Raw genomic sequence first — 25381 nt, 5'->3', positions numbered from 1 at the left:
ATTAAAGCTAGAGGCGATATTGTTTAGCTCTAAAAGGGAAGGGTGGTCTTCTGGCCAAAGGGCAGGATGGGACTCAGAAGGTCGGGGTTTTGTTTCTGGCTTCCTGGGTGACCTCATTCAAGTCACATCATCTACCTGGGCCTCAGTTTCCCCATCTGCAAACTGAGGCTAATAGTCACTTCACCTCTCTGTAGCATAGTTTCCTCTCCCAGCCTTTGTCTGTCTTATCTGTTCAGATGCTAAGCTCTTTACTGCAGGGACTGTCTCTTACTGTGTTTAGGTAGCACACCTAGCACAGTGGGGTCCTGATCTTGGTTGAGGTCTCTAGGTGCTAATGTAATACAAATAATAGAGGGACTCAGGTGCTGTAACCAGGAGATGAGTGTGGCATAAATACCTAGGGCCTCATCTACATGGGCAAGTTGCCCTGGTTTAGCTTAAGGTGAGAGTTTAAACCAGTTTACTTAAACCAGTGCAAACCACTGTGTGGGTGGGTGAGATTCTGTGGCCTGCGTTGTGCAGGAGGTCAGACTAGACGATCATAATGGTCCCTTCTGACCTTAAAGTCTATGAGTCTTATTCCAGTATAAGGGTGGCATATTTTGTACTGGTTTGGTTTTTTGTGTTGTTTAGTTAAAGTCTACTAGGAACGGGTTTAAGTTAAACTGAAATAGGCTTGAATAAAGACTGGGAGTGGATGGGTCATTACACAAAGTAAAAACTGTTTCCCCATGCTATTTTTCCCCTACTGTTACTCACACCTTCTTGTCAACTGTTGGAAATGGGCCATCCTGATTATCACTACAAAAGTTTTTTTTCTCCTGCTGATAATAGCTCACCTAATAGCTCACTTTAATTGATTAGCCTCATTATAGTTTTCAAGCAAGCATTCTCCCTTACTGCCAGTCACGCTTGGGATGAACTCACCGTAAATAGCCACAGAGCTCCCTCATTATTTCCCTTCAAATCCCTCGTTAAAACTCTCCTATGCTGTGATGCCTACAATAAATTTTACCACAGGCTGCTGGTGTGCTGAGACCATTGCCTGTCAGGCTGACTAACATGGTCTCTGTGTCCACCTGTTGTCTTGCACTTAGATTGTAAGCTCTTTGGGGCATGGTCTGTCTTTTTGTTGTGTTTGTACAGTGCCTAGCACAATCGGGTCCTGGTCCAGACCTGGGACTCTTTGGTGCTATGGCAATGCAAATTATAAACAATAATAAATGCACCTTCTGAATCACCAACCTCACTTCCTGCAGCACCTGGGCTTTCCTCTGGAAACCACCCATCCTAGTCAATCTCAGGCCCAGCGTGACTTATTTTACATGGATAGAGATCAGACCTCTGAGGTGTTGAGCTGCAGGCTAGGAGCTATGGATTATGACTCATGTGGTAAAGTTTTTCTCAACCCTAATAGAACCCTAATTGTTTGTTTGTTTTGAGGAATGAAACTGCCCAGTTCTGCAGTCACTGTTTTATGTTGTGGCATCTAGAGACTGCTACATGTTACCAAAGCACTAATAAAATGCACTCTGTCAGATGAAATATTGTGTAGGAATCCTTTATGGTAAGCTTTGATGCAGGGACTTCAGACATATGTACAGTGCAATGGTAGCTGTACACTGTGAGACTGTGTGTTCTGTATTGTCCAATCTTCATCATAATATCCCATGTAGGAGAGAAGAGACAGGGCTCTGTTGTAGTGAACATAGAGGGGTTTTCTGTTAGTTCTCTGACTCTGTAGCCTCCAGTCTGACTAGAAGAACATGTGTTGCTTGTGGTTGCCACACAGAATCTCCCCATGGCCTGTCCTGAGCTAAGCAGTTGTAGAAGAAATTGCCGACTACACCTCATGTGTTAATGAAAACGATTACTGCATAGTGTAGGCGTGGCCATTGCCACCTGCATGCATATTTCGTCCTGTACTCAAGGGGTTAATTGTCGTTCCATTATTTCCAATAGAATATGAACGCTGTGCTGCAGAACGTCACCTGGTCTTTCAAGCTGATCACTGCTGGCTAATGAAGGTGGGGGGGGGGGTGGAATTCAAAAGGAGCAAAACTAACTTCTTTTTAAATAGAATACAGTGTTCAAAGAACACCACTGAGACGAACGTGAGAAATACTGGGTGGCACAGTTCAGCCATGGAAACCGAATTACATTCTAGATTTTGATTTAATTTTGTTTGTACCTTTAGGCTGCAATTCAGCAGAGCACTTGAGTACGTGCTTAACTTGGGGCATGTGCTTAAGTCCATCCCTCTTCGGCAAAGCCCTTAGGCACCCTTTGAACTCAGGGGGGCCTAGGCATATTTTTAAAATCTCTGCTTTTGCCTGGCCCTCCCTCTTCAGAACCACAGCTCAGCTGATCCCCGTTACCCGAGACAAAATGATGGGAAAGACAAGTCAGAGCAACATCCCTGCAATGATCACTGTGTAGATTGTATGTTTGCTGACTCCAGCCTCTCTCTTTCATTATCAGGAAACAGTGGATTGGTTCAATGCCATCCGTGCAGCACGGTTCCATTATTTACAAGTGGCGTTCCCTGGAGCTAGCGATGTCGATGTGAGTTTTTCCTAGTTGTTTTTAGCATCTCCTTAACAAGCTGGAAAGCCTGGTGAACCGTCCATTCTTCAGAGTCTGCTTTACAATTATTATGTTCAAATGATTTTACTGGGAACTAGCATCCAGGTGCAACACCTGCTACTGCATCTAACCACAGAAACTGCGGTGGGGGTGTACATTTTAATTCCTGCATTCTCTGTATTGTGCCAGATCCTGTTTCTGTGGTTGTAAAGGGCTGCTTGCTACAAAGCTACGCATTTAAAACAGAGTTTAAAATAAAACAGCGAGAGGGAGAGTGTCTTACCAAAACCTGGCCTTCTGGCTGAGATCAAGTGCAGCGTTGCTTTACAATTTGATGCAGTTTCTGTTGCAAGAGTCTGCCCTGCATTTGCTGGAGGCTGGAATTGATGATCTAGCTACAATTTGCAAGGATAGTCACAAAATATAGTATAATATTAGGATGAATTACCTTTATAATATAATGAGTGTATTACATTGTAGTTACACTGCAATTACAGTTTAATTACATGATGGCTTTGCTTTTAGATATGAGTAATTACCACTAATTCATATTATCACCAAGTTAACAACATGATTGAGTTATCCACTATTACCTCCTTGATCTTATATCTAATAAATGTATTTTAGAATCCACTTGCATTAACTAACTAATGATTGTATGAACTAGTGGTAATATTGGTACTGAAAAGCATCACCAAAGCATAATTACTCTGTACTCGCAGTGCAAATGCCACATAATTATAGTCACTGTAGTGTAACCTTTGTCTAATAAGACTTTTCCATCTCTAAGTACTTGATTCTGTTTAAATTTGTTTACACTGCCATATAAAATTCTCATGAAAATTCAGAAGCCCTAAACACAAAATCTTTTTGCCTGGCCGTTCGCATGATGATTAATGTTAGAAATCTGGTTGCTCTCCCAATACAATTGACAACAGAAGAAAAACTAATGAGATTTTATGTGCCCATCAAAATAAATGATTACCTGGTGGGGCTAGGTGTGAGTAGAATTTTGCAAGCCTGGATGTATGACCTTGGAAGGTAAAAGTCCTGTATTTTTATGCTGGTGGAAAACTCTGTCAGACCTTATTGTTATTTACACTAAGGCATCTTACAGTGGGTATTACTGGAATTTATACCTACTTTCAGGCTCCTTTCCATTGCTAACGTGGTGTAATGTGGCCTAAATGTAAATGAGAATCAGACTAAGTGCTTCAGGAGATAGGTATGGTAGATATTTTGACATAGACACAAGAACCACAAACTACATCTTGTAAGAAACCTGCAGCCTTTGATAATGTTTTAAGCTGGCCCGTCCCTGCTACTTGAGGAAAGTCTGTGTCCAACAGAAAGGATGCTTTGCACAAAATACTGCACCCTGGATGCAGCTTAGCATGATGCTTGGCGGCAAAGGGTTAAGAATCTTGAAGTGATAAAGGTTCTTTCCAGTCAAGACAAAACTACTTTCTGAAAGCAGCTGACTGCCAGTCTAAAGACTGGAGATTAAGATATTCAGGATCTCTGCAACCTGGCTGTGGGATTCTCCAGGGTGCTTTTTATGTGATCACATAACTGGTTTATCAGAGCCTTTTGTTAGAGGGAATTACATGTCACAGGAATATAATTTTTAAAGCTTTGCCATAAATAACTTGTCTAAATGCGAGGCTGGGAGTGGGGGAAGGTGAGAAGTGTTTAATCAGCCCTGTCAGCTCCATTTGCTGGTGAGTCTCACTTTTCTTTTTAAAGAGCCTCACGCATCCATCTGCAGAGATCTCACAGCTAGCAGCTCATCTGCACCAACCGATTTTAAAAATAACCTAGGCCCTGGTAATTATTGTTGAGTAGATCTCAGCAAAAGGGGAGTTCGCAGACATGTGTAATAGCCTTTAAAGGCAGATGGCATATTAGAGCTTGTGGTTCTTCTATATGAGCTTTTGGGTCCTACCGATCTGAGAACAGGTGAGGAAAGCAGAGAACAACTGGGTGTCTGGTGTTCATACCTGATGTGGAAATGATCTGGGACCAACTCTTAGGGGCTGATCCTGCAGTTCTTATTCCGGCGAGTAGCCTGTTGGTGTCCCTGGGGCTACCTTCCTGTTTAAGGGTTTACAAAACCAGGCCCTGAGTTTTACTCAGCCCTCACTCCAGCAAAACACCCTTTGCAATGAGAACCTCCCAAGTCTGTATTAGCAGGAGCATTGCCAGCAGACCGAGGGAAGTGATTATTCCCCTCTATTCGGCATTGGTGGGGCCACACCTGGAATATTGTGTCCAGTTTTGGTCTCCCCACTACAGAAGGGATGTGGACAAATTGGAGAGAATCCAGCGGAGGGCAATGAAAATTATTAGGGGGCTGGGGCACATGACACTTGAGGAGAGGCTGAGGAAGCTGTGGTTATTGAGTCTGGAGAAGAGAATCATGAGAGGGGATTTGATATCAGCCTTCAACTACCTGAAGGGGGGTTCCAAAGAGGATGGAGCTCGGCTGTTCTCAGTGGTGGCAGATGACAGAACAAGAAGCAATGGTCTCAAGTTGCATTGGGGGAGGTTTAGGTTGGATATTAGGAAAAAAAATTTCACTAGGAGGGTAGTGAAGTGCTGGAATGGGTTATCTAGGGAGGTGGTGGAATCTCCATCCTAGAGGTTTTTAAGGCCTGGCTTGACAAAGCCCTGGCTGGGATGATTTAGTTAGTGTTGGTCCTGCTTGAGCAGGGGGTTGAACTAGATGACCTCCTGAGGTCTCTTCCAACCCTAATCTTCTCAGTCATGTTGATCCCAACCCCATAGGAATTACTGTGAGTTTAGGCACCGAGTTCAGTGGAAGCAGGACTGAGCTGGAGGACTTCATGAGCAATATCCGTAGGACAGTTAAACCATAAATGGGGTTGCCTAGAATGATTTGTCTCTTTACTTTAACCAGGCTGACTGTTTAAGGACATAGCATAACTATCGAAGATTGAGCCAGGGAACTCTGGCATGGCCCCAAAGCTGAGGGGCAGTGGGCATGGAACACTGGGACATGGGAAACTGGGACCATCTCAGGGCTTCCCTGGGGTCTGCTCCCTCCTCAAACCCAGGAGCAGGGATCATCTTTTCATTATGTGTGTACAGCACCCAGCACAGTGGACCCTGACTTGGGCCTCTAGGTGCCACTGCAATACACGTAATGAATAATTAAATATTATCGCTACATCTTTGGATATAACCCCAGTTCTCACAATATCTGGGGACAACAGGCTCCTGAACTGCAGACTGATTTAGCTTTCTTTGAGGTCAATGGGAGTTGTGCTGTTGACTTTAATGGGGGCCAGGATTAGGCCTTAGAGAGCTCTCAGCTAAGAATTTAACAACTGGGAGCTTCACGTTAGCTCCTAAATTCATAGTTTGGCATTTAAATAAGTGGCCTGATTTTCAAAAGCGCTGAGCACCCAGTAGTCCTCATGAAAATCAGTGGAGCTAGTGAGTTCTCAGTGCATGTGAAAACGAGGCCACTTATTTAGGTGCCAGACGATGGACAAAGCTAACTTAAGGCCTCCAGGTCTCAATATTCTGACCCACCCCCCTCACCGGGTTTCAGAGCTCAAGCAGGAACCTCTACACTGTTGTTTTTAGCCCCAAAATGCAAGCCTGAATCAGCTGACCTGCGCTCTGAGACTCGCAGTGGCCGGGTGTTTTGGGTTTTTTTTGCAGCGTAGTCATACCTGTATTACAAAGCTAACACGAGGGCAAAGAAACTGAAAAATTCTTAGGGGATGATGAGAGAACAATAGGAATAAATAAATCCACTTCAGTATGCCTTGAGAGCAGTGTCATAAGCTGTCCCCAGCCTGTATGTGGGCTGGAGGTAACTCTTTCTCTTGGCATTTTTTTTCCATACGCTCCCATTGAAATAACTGGGGGCTCTGGCATGACATCACGTAAGCCTGTGTCTGCAACACATCACGTCTCCATCTGTCTAACGTGCACTAACATTGTACTTTTTTTTGCTTTCTTATTTTGACAACTCCAGCTGGTGCCAAAGCTTTCTAGGAACTACTTGAAGGAAGGTTACATGGAAAAGACTGGGCCAAAGGTGGGACATCATGTATTTTGTATTCATACCAAAAATTAGTTTGTTCTGTACTGCGTTGTGATCCACATAACAGTGGGGCAGAGATGCTTTGGGAGGGTTAAGGTGTGAAATCCAGCCATGTACCAACACTTCAATGCCTTTGAATGTCTCTCTTTGTTCTGCACCCCACCCTGGATTTTATATCCCAGGTTCTTGTGCTCTCCCCGCTACCCACCCTTGTTTCCACTATTCATTGTGCTTTCCTGTGCGCTTATAGTTTTGTAAGCGGGCTAGAGATAGCCTAAAGGTAAAATTCACATTCCCCCGTGCAATGCACGAGTAAAAGAACTTGGGGTGGGACTGAGCGATTCAACCGGTCTCTCCCTGCGTCAGCCCCATATCAGAGGTAGCACGTGCAACCGTTCCATAGCACTGTGCCCCCACTACACGGTGTTCTGGACCAACAGATCCACTGGCTCCACCCCCTCACCGCGCTCCCAGCAAATCCCATGCACAGAGCCGCCGTTGCTCGCTACTCTGTAGTGCCTTCCCCCCCCTTGGAATGGAGGGCATGTGGCTGGCGTGCCTGCAGAATGGGAGGTTCCCCTGCACAGCTGGCAGCCAGGAGAAGGGGTGTCTGAAGGCATTCAAGGCCTCTGTGAAAGCACAAGGAGTTGCTGCGTACGTGGGAAATGCCCACATCACTGGATTCACTGCCAGTCTCAATCGTGGGAGCGGGTTTGGCTTTTCAGGCATCTTTGTCAGCAAGTGAAAAAGAGAGAAGAAAATCTCCCAGTGTGCCAAGAATTGAGTAATGACTCTTCTCTTTGGGCTTTATAGCCCTCCGGGGAAAAGGAAAGGCAAAGAAATGCTTCCGCTGTTGAAGCTGGACTTTCACCTTTCCTGCCAAGTAAATGCCCGTTTTCACACCCTCCAGTATCTGGACTAACCGCTTGTGACTCAGAACCCCCTCTTCTTGGTAGCTATTATATGAGATCACCTCCCCCCTCCCCCAAACTCATTAACACAGGAGTGCACAGCTGCAGTGGGGACACAATCAGGTGAAGGAGGAGCATTTTGAACAGTATAATCATCTCTTCATACATGGGTGAAATTCATCCCCATGCAGAGAGCTAGCGCATGGCATAAACACTGCTTAAGCCCACTAGGCATAGACCTCGTGCTGGCCTTCTTCATAGTGGTAAATGTCATCTATTCATGAAAAAACCTTTAGGCCTGGTCTGCACCTGGTTTTTGTACTGGTATCACTATGTCGCTTAGGGGTGGGATTACCATTATATTGGTACAACCCCTAGTGTGGACACAGTTATACCAGTATAAAGGTGCCTTATACCTATAAAGTTTATTCCCCTTCCCGTACTGGAATAAGCTACATCAGTATAAGCACTCTGATACGAGTATCACTGCATAGACGCCAGGTACCAGTACCGCTTTAACTGATATAAAGTGGTGCAACTATTGTGTGTAAACAAAGCCTTAAAAACCACTGTGTGAAAAGGAGGATGCCACAATTTATGGCAGGCCCTGGATAGCAGTAATGTACATACCATTGATTTACGTGACCTACATCTATTCTTTTTATGACTAATTCCCCTAACAGCTGCTGCATGTTATGGGGCCTGTCTTACTAAACAGCGACAGAGGATCTCCTTATATAGCCCGGTTAAGTGTTGGGAACTTCCCAGTTTTCTGCAGCATTTAGTGGGTGGAGGTTGAGTTCATCTTTTTTAGATGCAGGAGCATTTCTTTAACATTGTGGAACTCTGTTTCTTATTATCTTTTAAAATTCTTTTTCTTCATTTTAAAGGGGGGCAGGGGAGCAAGAGATTGTAGATGACAGAACAGAAACATTTCAGAAACCAAGGCCATGTAAATTGGTTAGGGTCATTTTTGTTTCCTTCTGATGTCCATTCTGTGATCAGCCCTTATAGGACTGGGACATCTGTAATTAGCTCAACTGAGAGCTGCATGGGCAGGGCCAGAGAGCTTCATAAAACGCATAATTTGCGTGACATGGAGCAGATTGCAGCCATCCACTTATATAATACAGAGCTGAGGTCTCCGGAGACTACAGATCCCAGCATGCAATTCTACAACTTGATGCATGTGGATGGCTGGGTTGAGAACATTCCATGCTGGGATCTGCAAGGTACAGCTCCCCGTTAAAGATAAGGATGGCCACGATCTGCTTTCTAGAACTCTGAGGGCCACATTTGATCTCCAGGCTATGCTTTGGACCTCTTGTTTCAGGGACAGGCGTTTGCCATCAACATTCCACCCCCTCCCCCAAGTCCCTGCCCTCGCTCTGCCTCATCCTGCTCCATCCCCTCCCTGAGGCTCCGCCCATCCCCTCCCTGAGGCTCTGCCTACTTACCATTCACTGCTCTCTGCCTCCCGCAAGCCCCTCCCTGAGCCGCCAAACAGCTGTTTGGTGGCACCCCTGATTAGCTGTGGCTGGTAGGTGCTGAGCTCCCACTATTTTTTTTCCAGCACTCACAGAGTCGGCGCCTATGCCCTCTCTTCATGTCTAATAGAGGTAAATGGGGCATTCCAAGAAAAAGCACAATCCTCTCCTAAACAAACCAACCCTGCTGGAGATTTAGAGCTGCAAGGGCCACGACGTGCCTGGACCAATGTAGAAATCTGCTAATCCGATAAAAACACCAACCAATCATGAGATTTCCCAGACCTTCTAGAATTCAGTGGGATCAGCTGGTGAATTGACTAATGGTGACAAATCCACTGAAATTAATGAGGTCAGTAGCCTGGCCCTTTACTGCCTGTGCTACAATCTAGGGATCTCAAACTCCTGGGTTGGCCAGGTGCTGGAGGAATGGGGGAAGCATCTTCTGCCATTCTCCAGAACTCTTCTGGCTATTAGAGGAATGACATTGACATACTGGCTGGAAGGAACAGCTCTCGGACCGTGAGGAGCTGGAAGGAGGGAGATAAAAAAGCTTAAAGGCAACCTGCACTGAGAACAAACTGGCTTATGTCTTTTTTTTTTAAATAAATATGGCCTTGAGTTGGTTTCCATTCCTCCTCCCCCCACACACTCTGCCCCAGAAGCAGAACACTTGAGGGTTCTGCTTGCTTTTCGTATGAGAAATTCAGGTCTTTTCTACAACTTCTCTTGAGGTTGGAACTTTAGTAAGCTGTGTTGCTATGAGACCCTGAATCTATTTACATTGGAAAATCAGGGGCTGTGGGATAGGAGTTTGCAGCTGATCAAACTGCAGATTGTAGCCACACAAAAGCTGTGCTAAGATGGTGTCTCTTTCTCCTTGAAACATACGTCCCAAGGCATTTGTTCATCATAAGGTGCATAGAGGTCATTTTCCCCCCCTAAATTGGCGAATGCTGTACCTAAAAGACCCACAGTGTGGGAAATGTTGATAAGGAGGAACTGTGAGACAGCAGTGCCAGGCTGAGTGGTGAAGGAGGGGATATAAATGTATCTTAAAACAATTGTCAGATTAGCCTGTCAATTCTCTCTCTCTAAGACTCCCATTGAAATGAATGTCCCTGTTGTACTGGGAAGTATTATCACCCACTGACAGATAATAGCCACTCAGCCCTTACGTTAGTGCGGAACCGGCCCTTTCTGAACTGACTGAGTACGTCTCTCCCACCAGAACTACCTTGAACGACACCAGTGCCCCGTAAATTCCCTCAACTTCTCTCCTTAGAAGCGAGCCGGGTTTCCCTTTGCCTTTGCTCAATCATTTTTTCTCCCCCCAACTCTTTAGCAAACGGAAGGTTTCAAGAAGCGATGGTTCACCATGGACGACCGAAGGCTGATGTATTTCAAAGATCCTCTGGTAAGGCAAGGGCGTTGGATCTCTGCGTGCGTCTGCATGGAATAGCCTGTAATGGAGTTTGGTCTAATTGGAGAGTAAAGTGAAAATACTTGGGGCGGGTTGTTTGACTTTGGTCCAAAGCCCAGTGCACGATAGCCTGGCTTGCAGTTAGTCACTGAAACATCCATGAACCCCTATTTAAATGGCTGTAAACGAGTCCCTTAGAATCATAGAATATCAGGGTTGGAAGGGACCTCAGGAGGTCATCTAGTCCAACCCCTTGCTCAAAGCAGGACCAATCCCCAGACAGATTTTTGCCCCAAATACCTAAATGGCCCCCTCAAGGATTGAGCTTACAACCCTGGGTTTAGCAGGCCAATGCTCAAACCACTGAGCTATCCCTCCTGACCTTTATTTTATTCACCAGATTTTTCTTTCCCTCAGCTCTTTTGCGGGGCTTTTCTGTGCTTTGTTGTCATCGGGGCTGGGATTGGTAAAGGATTTCAGGGGAGTCACTTACCCAGTTCCACTGGGTCCCTATCTCCATGAGGCTTCTTTGAAAATCCCAAATGAAAATTGTTGCTAGTAATTTTGCTGTGGTAGTCACAGTATTAGTTAATATTACCACCGAGAGGAAGGATGGGCCCTGGCTAGGGCACTAAGCTAGGACTTGGGAGACCTGCTGTGCCACAGGCTTATTGTTTGACCTTGGGCAATTCACTTAGCCTCCCTGTTCCTTGGGGTATGTCTACACTGGAGCTGGCTCTGGTACAGATACCCGCGCTAGCTCTGATCGAGTTAGTGCACTAAACGTAGCAGTGGAGCCGCAGCAGTGCAAGCCGCAGGACTACGTACATGCATAGGGCTTTAGATGGGATTGTACTTGGGGCTAGCCTGAGACCACATGGCATCCCCCCCCCTTTGATAACTTTTGAATCTTAATTTTTTATTGCATTTGTAGCCCGTTTCATGACTTTGATGCACGATTTATCCCTGTCCTATAAGACAATAAATTTGCACGCTAGAATCTGTAAATCTGCCAGCCCTGCGCCCCACAAACCCGGCACCCCAGGCAGTCGCCTGGGTCACCTGCCCCTAACTCCAGCTGTGGGGCTAGCCTGCCCCACCACTCACACAGCTGTGGCTACGCTGCTCTTTTTGGCTGGGGTCTGTACCACAGCTGGAAATTACACCTCCAGATCCAGTGTACACATACCTTTAGTTTCCCATCTGTAAAATGGGGACGATAGTGCTGCCCTACCTCATAGAGGTGTTGTGAGGATAAATACTTTAAAGATCGTGAGGTGCTGAGATACTCTGGGAATGGTAAGATAGTTAGACAGATGTTTATACCAAACACCAAGCTGTAAAGATTTTCATGTTGACCATGGGACCTTTCAAAGCACTGTAAAAACACTCATCTGCACCTCCTCCTTCCGGCGTAGGCATGATGATTATTATCCCCTCAAAGGGCCTGATTCTGATCTCATTCCACTGGAGTCACTTCTCATTTATTCCAGTGTGTGATCAGATTCGGGCCAACCATGATTTAAGTCATGTGATGAGTGCCTCATATCAAATCAGTGGCAGAGCCGGGATTAGAATTCAAGGCTCCTAATCTCATGTGCTAAGCAACTGGCCACCCACCTTTTTCTCTTTTGTCTTGACTGACAGGTCTGGTAAGAGAATAATTGCCACACAGTCAGACCTTTATAACAGGACATGCAATGTTTCCACTTCACTGGAATTAATGACACCAGAGATTATATACCAGAGAGAGAGAGAGATTTCTATCTTGCAGGCTAGAAAAACATCAAGCTGAAAAGTTTAAAATGCAGCAAGGAACGTGCAGGTTAAATGGTTGGAAAACTTCAAAAATAGAAGAGTTTGGAATTGGGGCAAGCTCCGAGAGGCTGCAGAATGCCTGGGCCCAATCCTCAGATGGTGGAAAGCGAAAGAACCCCCCTGAAGGCACGGAGGCAGTGAAATCAGAAGTCAGTGGAATTGTGATGATTTACATCAGCTGAGGATTTGACCCACTCAGGGCCGCCCAGAGGATTTAAGGGGCCTGGGGCAAAGCGGGGGAGCTGCGGCGCTTGTACTCACCCGGCGGCGGTCCGGGTCTTTGGCGGCATTTCGGCGGTGGGGGGCCCTTCAGTCGCTCCGTGTCTTCAGCAGCACTGAAGGGCCGGGCCCCCCATCACCGAAATGCAGCCGAAGACCTGGACCGCCGCCAGGCCAGGGCTCACAGGTCCCAGGGCAAATTGCCCCACTTGCCCCCCCTCTGGGCGGCCCTGGACCCACTGTCTCTTGGAGTTGATCCGCATTAATGAGGAACTTGGGGAGTGAGAGCTTAGAAGAATAGAGGAAGTAGCAGGTCTCATTCTCTCTCTCTCTCTCTCTCTGAGAATGAGGTCAAAGTACAAAATGTGTCTGGATTTAGAACACCTGACGTTTGGGGGGGTGTGGAATCCAGGGGCTTGGTTTGGCTCATTATTAAGTAGGAACTACAGTATTTGCAAAACTGAAATCTGGTGGATTTCAAACACCTCTAATCTTTGCGGGTGTCTGACCTTGGGAATTTGCTTCGTAGGCCTCTCTCACTGTTTTCTGTTGATGTGAGTGCTGGAGGCTGTGCAGGGAGAACATTAATGTTAGTTTGCTGCGTGATCCATATCACCTTGACAAGGAACTTTGAAAGGGCTCTGAATCATTTATTTATATCTTGTAGGATGCCTTTGCTAGAGGGGAAGTATTTATTGGGAGCAAGGAAAACAGTTACAAGGTCCTGGAAGGACTCCCACCATCCACCCAGGGAAATCACTGGCAGTATGGGATAACCATTGTGACCCCAGATAGAAAATTTCTCTTTGCTTGTGAGACAGAAAGTGATCAGCAAGAATGGATTACAGCTTTTCAGAAAGTCATAAGCAGGCCAATGCTGCCTCAGGAATATGCAGGTAAGTTACCCTGCCAGACTGAGACTCCTTGAGAATTAAGGCCTCCATTTATCCACCATACATTAGAGAATGGGGAGATTGAAGGAGAGACAGAGCCTTCCGCCTCTAAATCTAATCCAGTCTGCATGGGAAGTCCTTACCATTTGCTGCCTGTTCAGTAGCTAATGCAAAATGTCTCAATATCCTAGTAGATAGGCATCCACATCAACGGGACAATAGCAGTCCCTTAGTCCCATCCTTTGTTTCCTTGTCTTTTTGGATTGTAAGCTCTTCAGGGCAGGGGCTTTCTCTCCCAATGTACAGTGGGGCACAGTGGGGCCTTGATCACAGTTGGGGGTCTTTATCTGCTACCGTAGTAATAATAATCCCCATCACCACCACCTGAAAGTGGTACCACTATCAACAGTATCGGCAGGCTGAGGAAACCTATCCTGGCAGTGGTCCTGCCAGTCCAGAGTGGAGGCCCATTGGTAGGGGCAGCTCTATTATGCTCTACCCATTCTCTGTGCCAGCCTCCGGCACCTTTATGAACACGGCATTCAGTTGAAGTTAAAAAAATAATTTATAAGTAACCTTTCATGGGAATCCACTTAAGTGTGTGTAAACCTGATTTTTAACAATCGAGTTAAGTGCTGACAGATCAGTGTAGACAAGGATATGTTGTGTTCCGTATCTTGTGAACGATTATCAGTAAATGCTTCTGGGATCAAGGTTTAGCCACAACCAGCTGACGCAATGGTGAACACAACTCTTTGCAGTCGTGTTCTAACACAACAACATTCTGTAGTGAAGACGAGCCCCTACAGCCACTCGTTCAAAGCTAAGCCCGGCTGGTGGATTGGATCCCAAAGGGTTGCGTGATAACCCGTGTTCTAACATCCATTGTATTGTCATTTTTGGTTTGTTTGTTTATTTCATTTCAGTGGAAGCCCATTTCAAGCATAAACCTTAGCTGGGACTGTCGGAGCAGACCCAAGGAACGAGATGATGTTTACAACACAAGATGGTTTTATTTGAAATGTTTAAAAAATAATAAAAGAAAATTAGAAAAAAGTCCTTCACTTAATCCTGTTGGAAGCCAAGAAGTCAGCGGCAAAGGTCACATAGAAGCTGCTGAGCCATAGCAAAACCAAACCTTGCACTTCTCTAGGTAGGCGCTGTGGGACTCTTGTTTATAGCACTACCTAATGCTCGTCCATAGGCTACACTTCCATGTGCCACCATTTTGTGTATCTCACTACATTAGGTAAAGAATTACCACAAATACCTGAGCATGTTGTCAACATAATAGATTCTGAATGGTGTGCACCAGGATGCCCCTGGGTCTGTGCTAACTTGTAATAATAACACAACCCAGTCCAGAGTGGTCCAGAATGCTTTGTGAAACAAATTTGGTTGTATTCCGTAAAAGCATTTTCACAGGGTATTGATGATTGCCTTGAAAACATTAATGGCACATCCCAAAGATATGGTGTGCTTGACAGTCTGCAAACATGGGCAATGGCTAGAAATAACTGATGCAAAACATCCTGTGGAATATGGAAATGAGCAATTTAGCTCTTGATGAGAAGGGAAGAAAAAGTGCTTCATATTGTATCTCATATATATAGACCTCTTCAAAAAACAGTTATACTAATGACAACTGGGTTTTGGCTACCTGCCTTTTATCTTCTGTAATGATTCAGTAGTTTAGATCAGGAATGGTTCTAATTTGGTCCTAGTTTTTCAGACCTGAACTTTCCCGACATTCTGGAGAGTCTGGACCTGGTATTGTCACGGGGCAAATTTGTGAAGTTGTCATCCGACTCTGAAGTCTCTCAAAGTTCACATCTCTGGCCTTGCTCTCAGTCTCTAGTTTAGACACATTAGTCTTTGGGTTACCTTCTCCTGGCAGGGCCAGGGTATTCAAATTCAACAGGGTTTTCCCTGATGAACTCACTGTCCCAACTCTCTTTTTACGAAGCCTTTTCTCATCTCCCAAGAGATCATTAAGTCCTAACAGAATATAGAGCACAAGCTTAAAACAGAGTAAACAACTCCATTGTCTTTAAGTGAAGGGAATGATGAATTATAAGCCAATAGGGGAGTTTGACGTTAGCGGTGACATGTCAGAAAGCAGTATAATATGCTCTGTGGTGTGGATGGTGCAAATGCTTTAAAAAGCAAGTAACATAAATACTGCTCTTTAGGTGCTTAAATTAAGGGTCCCAATGGTAAATTGCCTCTGTGTTATTCCATACAGACCGTGTATACTGGACAGGGTCTCAGATGCTTCCTTTTTTATTCTATTTGGTGGTGAAGTGACTAAATGTTTTGCTTTTGTTCCAAGTGTGATGATGAGGAAATGATTTGCCAAGAAATGGTATTGACTCCAGAGCATTCTCCTCACACCAGAGTGTGGCTCACTGTTGCATAAAGTATCACTCCAAGCAAAGAGCTTTCACTGACATCCAGGATGCTGACATCAGGGCTTGTCTACACTACCTGCCGGATCGGCTGGCGGTGATTGATCCAGTGGGGGTTGATTTATTGTGTCTAGTCTAGATGCGATAAATTGATCCCTGAGCGTGCTCCCGTTGATTCCTGTCCTCCACCGCCGTGAGAGGTGCAGGAGGAGTCAACGGGGGAGCGGCAGCAGTTGACTCACCGCAGTGAAGACACCGCGGTGAGTAGGTCTAAGTACATTGACTTCAGCTACGTTATTCACATAGCTGAAGTTGCATAACTTAGATCAATTCCCTCCTCCCCTCCATGCGTAGACCAGGCCTGGGGCAGAGATATGCAGCATACCTTGGAGAAATGAACTTAGCCCACACTTTGAACAGAATTCATTTAAGACTTGATCCTGCATTCCTTGCACAATGGAAGCGCCTTTGGACTCTGGGGTGGGGGTAAGGAATGCAGGATTGGGGGTATATTTAGGGCATGATTTACAATGTGACTTGGGGCAGATGTGCATGCCAGTTGCACAGATCATTCCTTCAAACAATTCCTTCTGTATTGCCAGTGCCTGTCCATGACCTTAACATACTATCTCCGCATTTCTTCAGTTGTGGAGAGGCTGAGCTGAATGAGGTACTAGCCAAAACAAAGGGCTCTATTCATGGCAGGTCCAGCCAGATGTCTTTACAGTGCATTGCAGAAGCACACAATTGCCATGCCTTGAAGAATATTGCATGTGCACTGCCTCGGAAGCTCAGCCAAAATGGCATTTGAAATAGTTTGGCTTCCGTGGTCTTGTGATGTGTAAATGTTGCTACTGACTCATTCTCAAGCTATCATAAAGGTGAATTTATAAATAAATTGATGTAATGTAAGTGACCGTCACACCTTGTAAGTAATGCTAACTTTATGTAGGCTAGTTTCAAATGGGATTTTAAAAAGAAATCCGTGGGGTTGGCCTCCTTAGCTGCTTATCAAAGTGCACATCCAGGAAGTGCCCGTGACTGACACAGGAATGTCAGCTCAGAGAAATCCCACAATGACTGTGGCATGTCCCCGTAGGAACACTGTAGGCCTACACAGTGGAGTGTGAGAATTCAGCATTCGGAGCCAGATGATAAGCACAGACAAAAACTCATGGTCCTTCAGCTGGGCGCAGGCAACCCTGGCCCTGTTTGCAGGGCATTATGGGTCTGATTATAGTTCAGAGCTTTCCAGTTTTACTCCCAAGAGAGATCACTGCACTAAAGCTGGGGAGATTGAGCAATACCCTTCTAGTGCATCTGCATGTTGCTGTTTCCGTGCTGGGATGGGACCCAACAGTCAGGCTAGCTTTGAAATCCACACTTACCCTCCAGGACCATAAATCTCCTGATGACCACCTTCCATGGCCTCAGACCCGTCAATGTTTGTTGGGTTTTTATATCTTCTCAACTCACACTTGAGCAATGATCTCCATTGTTATTTATTCAGCCCAGTTCAGAGGCCCAGCATGAGGCTTATGCACTGCTTACGTCCAACCTGGAGAACTTAAGCAATGCATATGGCTTCTGTGGAACCTCTGCACAAGGGTAAATTTCATTGTAAGTGCACTGGGAGCTTTGCTAAATCATAATAGAAGGAAGCATGGAGCCTGAGAGGGAATGGAACAGACAAAGAGTACGTCTACACTGCAAAAACGGGCAGACCTGCAGCAGTCAGTCTCAGAACCCAGGTAGCTGACTTAAGCGCCTGCGACAGGGCTAAAAATAACAGCGTAGATGCTTAGGCTGGAGCCTGGGCTCTGGGACTCATCCCCCCTTGCTGGGTTTCAGAGTCTGGGCTCCAGACCGAGCCCAGACATCTACCCTGATATTTTTAGCCCTGTAGTGTGAGCCACGAAAGCCTAAGTCAGTTGACCTGGGCTCTGAGACTTGCTACCGCAAGCCTTTTCTGTGCAGTATGGACCAACCCAGACAGTCTAGTGGCGAAAGACGATTATGAAGGGGGAGAGAGAAAAATTTCACTGAAAAGGTAGATCCAGAAACGAGCGAGGCCACCCAGCCAATCTTTTGCGGGTGCTCTTCCATCTTTGGTCCCTAATTCATGTTTCTTTATCAAGCGTTGATTGCGGCAGTAAATTTCTCTCTCTCTGCCTCGTACAGCATCCAGCACAGCAGCAAATCAGAGGAGGGGGATGTGAGCCCTCCCCCAAGGATTTAACCCTCGGGGTCAGTACAAAATGATGCCATTTGAGTGGTTTAGATTTGATATACAGAGTTGGCTGACGTTAGTGGGCTTCCCAAGGCTGTAAGGAGGAGGGGAAGGTGTGCTGAAAGGCAAGGAATGGAGCGGGGAGGAGCTGGATGTGGGAGGGGTTCCAAGCATGGGGGGCAGTGTGGAAAAATTCAGCAAGGGAGAGACAAAGGAGGTAGTAAGGCAGGATGAATGGGGGCCCGTGGAGAATGCAGATCCCACCCCACAATGCTAGACCGTGGAGACTTCACATACGGGGGGAGGGTGACTCCCATGGCCTGGAGCAGGAATCCACCTGTGTACGTGATGCTGGAATTGGGCCTGTTGTTCTCCATGGCTGCAGTCCAGTCCATTATATGTCAAATTAAGTGGGGCCTCCTGGTAAACGGGCCTTGGCTCAACAAAAATGTTGACAACCCTGCCCTAGAAAGTCAACAGAGTCTCTCGAACTCTTTCACATTCATTTCTTTCTAGCTAATCTCACTTACGTTGTGCCCCTACCTGTGGCATTTGAGCTCAACCGAGCCTCATTCATAGGCACAGCCAGCTATAGACCATATGGCCAATGGCAGGATTAAAAATAGGAGGCCTAGTTCTCAGTTACAACACGGCCGTTTTATACTGCTCTGTGGAGCTACCTTAAAAGGCCTCCCTGAAAACACTACAGGGCTTTTGGCTGGTAGAGGTCTCCCTACCACCTCCCCCTGCATAAAGAGTGTGGCAGGGCTGTGGCAAGAGAACGGTACACTATAGCTATTCTCTACTTAACTGGGCCATAGGGGCCCTTGAGGCTGCTCTAACTTGCACCCAGGGCTGGCTCCAGACCACAAAGGTGGTGTGAAGCTAAGTTCCCCTCCACCAAGCACAAGAACAACGTAATTGAGCCTCAAGATGTGTAGCCACCAGCCTGAGGCTGCCATGGTAGTGAAACCAAGTCAGTCACAGTGATTTTTTTTTTTAAACTGGATAGAGTGACTCTGTCCTTAACCCTGACCACACTATTCTTACAGATTTTTGGGGGGATGGAGGGAGAGGGATCTTTTTAATGACATTCTTAGCCTGTGCCAAGAGCCCTGCGTGAATGAATTGTCACACAAATCAAAAGTTTTTGGCAAACAAATATTGCACTCCACAAAAGATCATCATGACAGATTTACTTGCCGTAAGTATTCATTATCAGTCACCCCACTGGCGTCCAGAGAAGACTCCCCGAGGTCTTAGTTCAGTTATTTTGTGTCACTCGGTTGTGAAAAGAGCTGAATTTGGTTTGGGCGGGGGGACGACTCCAGCTTGAGGCATGCGATTTGATCTTTCCAGTTCTTTTATACTGACAGGTCCAGCACAAACAGTTCGACCCATTGTATCCTATACATTCCTTCACAGCGCCTTGGCCGACATCAGGTTTGCTCGTGCTACAAACTGGCTGTTGCACTTTTTTGAACTATAATTCTCTTTATTTTATTTGTCAAAAGCTGCTTAAAGTGACATTTCAACATAGTTGCAGAAAATTGTGACTAAAGGAAGTCTTGGAATGTCCAGGTGGATCTAATGGATATTAGTACTGTATATAACATGTTTTGAATTTTTACCTGAACTAATGAAACATGGCCACTTAAATAATGGAACAGTACATTTGAGTGTCAAATGCATTTCTTAAGTTAGTGTTTGTAATCGGAAAGCCATCTTGTCAGTTGTATACATTTGTTATGTCACTGGTAATAAAACTGTGGTACTAAATGGCATTCGAACCAATAAATTATTATGTCAAATCAATGGGAGATGTGTCGTGTTAAGTCTGTGGCACAGGTGATATGAAAGGAAATATGAGCTGTACATAGCCATTAGGTCGGTCTTAATTTATAGGTGTTGGAGCTGGGGGAGCTGCCGCATCTCCTGCCTTCCGGCTTGTGGTTTTCATCCTATACAAGGTTTACAGTTTGGGCCAATGGCGCTTAGCACCCCCTGCTGTACAAATTGTTCCAGCGCCCCATCCAAATCGCCTCTTGCAGCAGTGTCTATGCACTGTCTCCTGCAGTATGCTCCTAACTGACCTCACTTGGCCTGGAACTGTAGCATTTGACTCAGGACTGTCAAATCCAAACGCATAAGCCTTTGCTGCTTGAGCCTCGGTTAGCTGGTTTAGGCAGCTTTTGATTCTCCTACTGCATCATGTGGCCCAGCCCACATAGGGAGACACATACCCACATTTTGCTAACGGGGGAGGGGCCAGGGGTTACATATTTTTCTTCCCCTTTGGTGTGGGTATCTTTGAAATGGCTGGACTGCTTGATTCTAGCCAGTGCTAGGTGTAATGCTGGCAGCCAGTTGTGTCTGTGCCCTATGTCATGAAGCTCTTGAACCTTCCTTGAGCCAAACTGGTCAGTGAGAGGACAACTGTATGCCTCACAAAGGATAGTAATGAGCCTCTTATGCTCATCAGTGGTGTGTAGGAGCCTTTGTGACAGCCCAGAAGCCCACTGGGCTAGGCACTGGACCGGCCTTATTGCCACGTGCAGGAGTAGCCACCTTGGCTGTGATAGTGTTGGCTTTTTACAAGCTATTAAGGGTTGGGCCTGATTAATACTTGGATGGGAGCAAATGTAAAGTACTGCCACAAGTGGTGGTGAAGATTCAGGCTCTTCCTCCCATGGAGTCGCTACTGAACTGTGGCTGTGGTGGTGGTATGCGGGACCATGCTGCCTCTTGCATGAGCGTTACCTTTAGCACAAGTGGTCGGTCCAGAGCCCAGGTCCCCTTTTCACCCTGGCTACACTTAAAAGAACTCTTTGGCCAGTATAAGCTGTTTCTCTGCAAGGCAGGTTTACATGTCTAGCTATGGCAAGAGCCCTTCTTAGAGCAGACTCTTCACAAGCATATGGCTGGAAAAATTCCAGTTTGGGAAAGTAGTGTTGCCACCACTAATTACCCAAAAGTGGTTTTCACTTCCTGGGCTGATGTGTGGGGTTCTGCAGCTCACTTGTATTAACTGATTCCTGTCTGTGCATATGACCATACCTATAACGTGGCAGTGCCAAGGGATAAAAGGCGTGCCATGCCTGAATTGTCTCCAAAACGCAGGCTTTGAACCCCCCCACCTATCTCAGCAAAAGCGAGCACTAGCAGAAACCATGAGAGGGTCAGGTCTGCCAAGCCAATGCAAGGAGCTGGCTAAGGACATGGCAAAAGTGGGTAAAAATACTAATGCATGATTCCACTGCACCATGCTGCCCCCCGCCCCAGGTGTCTGCAGAGCATTCAGACACCAGTCACTAGGTGTAGGTTAGGCAGGCCTGACTTCCACCAAGTAAAACCATGCTGGACAAAGCTGAGGGGCTCGCCCCCCACCCCTCACCTGACCCCAGCATGCCCTTTTCAGTGCCATTCCCCCACAATTATTGACGGCGGCATATTCCCCATAACTGACTAGCTTGCTTTGCTAATTTGCAGTTTTTCGAGTGGTGGAAGGGAGGTTGGTGGGTGATTAATACAATTGACTCAACCACCATGACTTGCTTTTCAGTAGAAAGTTTTCCTTCCTTTCTGAAAGCTGGTTCTGGGGAACATGCCAGGAAAGGGCATTCACTACACTGAAGCAGTGGCATTAGAAGACCTCGTCCCTCAACCCCAGCACGTAATGGACGGTTGTGAAGTGGTACATGTTCCAGTGAGCAAGCTGGCATGAGTATTAGTGTGAGAGGCAAAGTGCTTGCTATAGCTTTATATAAAGAGAAATGTAATGGCAGCTATTCCTATTGGTCCAACAGGCGTAAATCCCCCTTGAGGAAGGAACATTGGCTTCCTCTGGGTCGCATACAGTATGGGGTAGCACGTCAGTGCTTAGCTTTAAGTGACGCTAATTAGGTCTTTGCTGTTGAACACCCAGGTACTTCAGAGGCAAACCGCCCAGCATTAATTTTGATTCCTGCCACCTCCTCTGCAACCTCACTGAGTTTCGCTGTTTCCTTTTCTCAATGTAACCTTTCTACAGTAGTAGGCCCTGGCTTCACAAGAAGGCTGATCACTTCCTGCCCCAAAACACACTGAGGAATTGGGCATTCCCCTGCACGCGCTGACTCTTTCAGAGGACAGGGGTCAGTAGGCCATGGCACTGCCAACACAGCACTGCCACAGCCGGTTTTGGGGAGGGGGGGGTGCACGCGCAAGTCACTGCCATGTTGCTTTTCACCCGCTGAAGGGCAACTAATCCACGCCAGCTGGGGCTGACGGGGGGCGCGGGGGAGAGGGGACTGGCTAACTTGGCAGACTTGGTCAGTGGGCAATGATGACCAGCTTGAACATGAAGCCCTAGAGAAAGTGCAGCTACAGTCAGCGATCACAGAGCTTGAGCTGCAGCGTGCCCATGTCTAGGCACTGGGTGGGGTGGGCCTCATTTTTTTTAACAACATTGGGCTACAGGTGAGGCTAACTGAAGGGGTGCGGGCTCTGGGGTGGGGCTGTGAATGAGGGGTTCAGGGTACAGGAGGGGGCATGGGTGCTGGGCTGGGGGGGGTGTAGGCTCTGGTGTGGGGCTGGGACTGAGGGGCTTGGGGGTGCAGGTGGGGGCTCTGGGTTGGGGCCAAGAGGTTTGGCGTGTGGGCGGGAGCTCAGGGCTGGGGGTTGGGGTGTGGGCTCCAGGAAGGAGTTTGGGTGCAGAAGGGGATGTCAAGGTGGGGCTGAGGGGTTCGGAGTGCGAAAGGGAGCGCACGGCTGGGGCAGGGGGGTGAGGGGTAGGGGCTCTGGGCAGCACTTACCTCAGGCAGTTCCTGGAAGTGGCTGGCATGTCCCTCTAGCTTAGGGGGGTCCCATGGAGCTCTGCATGCTGCCCCAGTCTGCAGGCACCACCTCTGCAGCTCCCATTGGCTGCAGGGTAGGAGCGGCATGCATAGCCGCCCCCTGCACCTAGGAGCCAGAGGGACGTCGGCCGCTTCCGGGCGCCACGCAGAGCCAGCTGCTGCGGCCACCCGGACTGTTAATGGCCTGATCAGCTGTGCTGACTGGCGCCACTGGGGTCCCTTTTCAACTGGGTGTTCCAGTCGAAAACCTCCAAGTGTTGCAAGATTACGTGATTCCCATGGTGGCCCAAACAATAAGCAAAGCTGGGTGACAAGCAGTGAGACTGCAGCAGAAGCTGCCAGCAGCCTCGTGGCGTTTCCCAACACAGCACGTTTCACAAGCCCCTCACTGCAGAGACACATTGCCTCATTTCCTGGGCGGGGTGAGCAACAAATGGTGCAAATAGCACGTGTGTCTCATTAAGAAGATGCCTGTCCTGCTGCCTTTGCTGGATGGCAGATCAGCTTGAATCCCAGGCAGGCTCCTCTGCAGCTGAACTGATGGGATATGGCTAAGCCTCAGGTGTTTACAGGTACTTGTTCCTTCCTTCTGGGTTAATATGAACTGCTCTGCCCAGGTTTGGCAGCATCCCTACCTTGCCGCTAGCCTACGTCCCATTTGTTATTCTTTGTATTACGATTCAGTGCATTGTTATTGGCGTAATGCGCTATGCACCTGTGGCCAAAGTGTAAAGAAAAGCGCTCGACTCTTTGGATAGCCACCAGCGGCAGGTATAGCATCGACAGCTTACTATATGCAGCTGTTGATTCCCTGGGTCTCTTCTTTCCCAATTGAGTGGCAGATTGCTACCCAGGGTCAGGCATGGTTTATCATCGTATTTGGATGAGAAATCTTCTATGAGCCCTGATAATTTGAGACACTCTCTTTTCTCCTACTTCCTGGTGTGCAACCAGGAAAGGGAGGGATAGCTCAGTGGTTTGAGCATTGGCCTGCTAAACCCAGGGCTGTGAGCTCAATCTTTGAGGGGGCCACTTAGGGATCTGAGGCAAAAATTGGTCCTGCTAGTGAAGGCAGGGGGCTGGACTCGATGATCTTTCAAGGTCCCTTCCAGTTCTAGGAGATTGGTATATCTCCAATTATTACCTTTAGACTCGGCTCTCATCCGCTCCTCTGGCACTTCAGCAGCACGGTCGCTCTTCAGTGCTTTGTGCCGCCCCATGACAGGAGCATGTGCAGGCCCCAGTGCCGATCGGGGCACCACTCTGCGAGGGGCTATACGCACACAGGCTGCGAGGCAGCCACTGCCCCCAAAGCGCTAACTGGACAAAGGGCAGAGGGGGAAAACCGAGGTACGAAGAGGTGAAGGGATGCGCCCATGATCCCACAGTAGGTCAATGACAGAGGCTGAAATAGAACCATGTCTCCTGCCCTGTGGCAATAGCCACTAGTCAATACTGTCTCCACTGAAACTGCCCCCAGCCCATCAGGATTACTGGGTTTAATCTCTCGCTCTACATATCATTTATTAAACCCTAGTGCCCATAGCACATTATTATTTAATGTATTAATTTCTAAGGTGTCCAGCACCACAGTGTCTAGGCCTACTTTATATGCAGTGCCAGAGTAACCACAGATTGCATTCTCCCCCCAGCCCTCAAATATTATGGCACCAAACTCGCTAAGCTAGCAGTCCCATGCAGGTGGATGCAGCAGGCTAAAATCCAGGAGCGTCGAAAGCCCCTACAAAGAGAGGAGTTTTACACTGTGCACTAACAGACACATATCTAGGGGCACCAGCACCTGAGGACACTAGCCCCTCTTCAGCCATAGGAGATGGTGTGCCAGCCAAGCATAGGTACCATGATGAGCACTGGGGCAGAGATGGGCTCAGATACTTGGGCCCCAGGGACACCTGGGTCCTAGGGACAAGGGTCCAGATCCTCAAAGTATTTAGCTGCCTAATTCCCATTGAAATCAATGGGAGTTCGGCACCTAAATACCATTGAGGATCGGGGCCAGCACCTGAAATTCCTTGCAGCAGTGAATAGGCAGCCAGTGCAAATTATGTAGAAGAGGTTAGATACGCTCTCTGTTTTGACCTACTTAAAAAGCACAGTTAGCCAGTACCAGATACTTCAAAGAACAGGTTAGGAAACCCAGCAGTAGGCAGTTATAGGATAATCTACTTGGGGGGGTGGGGAGCAGTTTCTCCCTAAACCCTGGTGCATTATGTTTGAGAAAGCGTATTAATGCGGAGCATCTTGTTCTTATGTCCCTTGGTGTGAACACAGAAAGTGGTCCTTCACTCTTCAAAAGTGTGAATGCCAAGCCTTCAGTATCAGCACCATCTACTGGCGAAATGCACTGGGAATAGCAACAGCAGCACTTGGTTCTCATGCAGTTCTCTCACTGTCTTCAAAGCCGGGCTTAAATCTGGTTGGCTGTAGGCGTCTCTCCCACACGCAGTTAAAAAAATCCCCAACTGCTAAATG

The 25381-nt window shown here is 47.1% G+C and overlaps 1 protein-coding gene across 4 annotated transcripts in view; it reads left to right on the top strand.

The window, feature by feature from the left end:
* ADAP1 (ArfGAP with dual PH domains 1) overlaps window positions 1-18548 on the top strand; it is a 111313-nt gene extending 92765 nt beyond the window's left edge. For all 4 annotated transcript variants that reach the window (XM_044981066.1, XM_044981068.1, XM_044981064.1 and 1 more), the window contains exons 7-11: window positions 2482-2565; window positions 6596-6658; window positions 10408-10479; window positions 13190-13418; window positions 14342-18548. In XM_044981066.1, the coding sequence (XP_044837001.1) occupies window positions 2482-2565; window positions 6596-6658; window positions 10408-10479; window positions 13190-13418; window positions 14342-14370 (477 nt within the window). In that variant the 3' untranslated portion in view covers window positions 14371-18548. The remainder of the gene's footprint in view (window positions 1-2481; window positions 2566-6595; window positions 6659-10407; window positions 10480-13189; window positions 13419-14341) is intronic.
* Window positions 18549-25381: the final 6833 nt, after the last annotated feature.

Source organism: Mauremys mutica, chromosome 11 (genome assembly GCF_020497125.1).
Source record: "Mauremys mutica isolate MM-2020 ecotype Southern chromosome 11, ASM2049712v1, whole genome shotgun sequence".
Lineage (NCBI taxonomy): Eukaryota > Metazoa > Chordata > Testudines > Geoemydidae > Mauremys > Mauremys mutica.
Note: the sequence above shows the minus strand (reverse complement) of the source record. Positions and strands in the feature narration are given on the sequence as shown.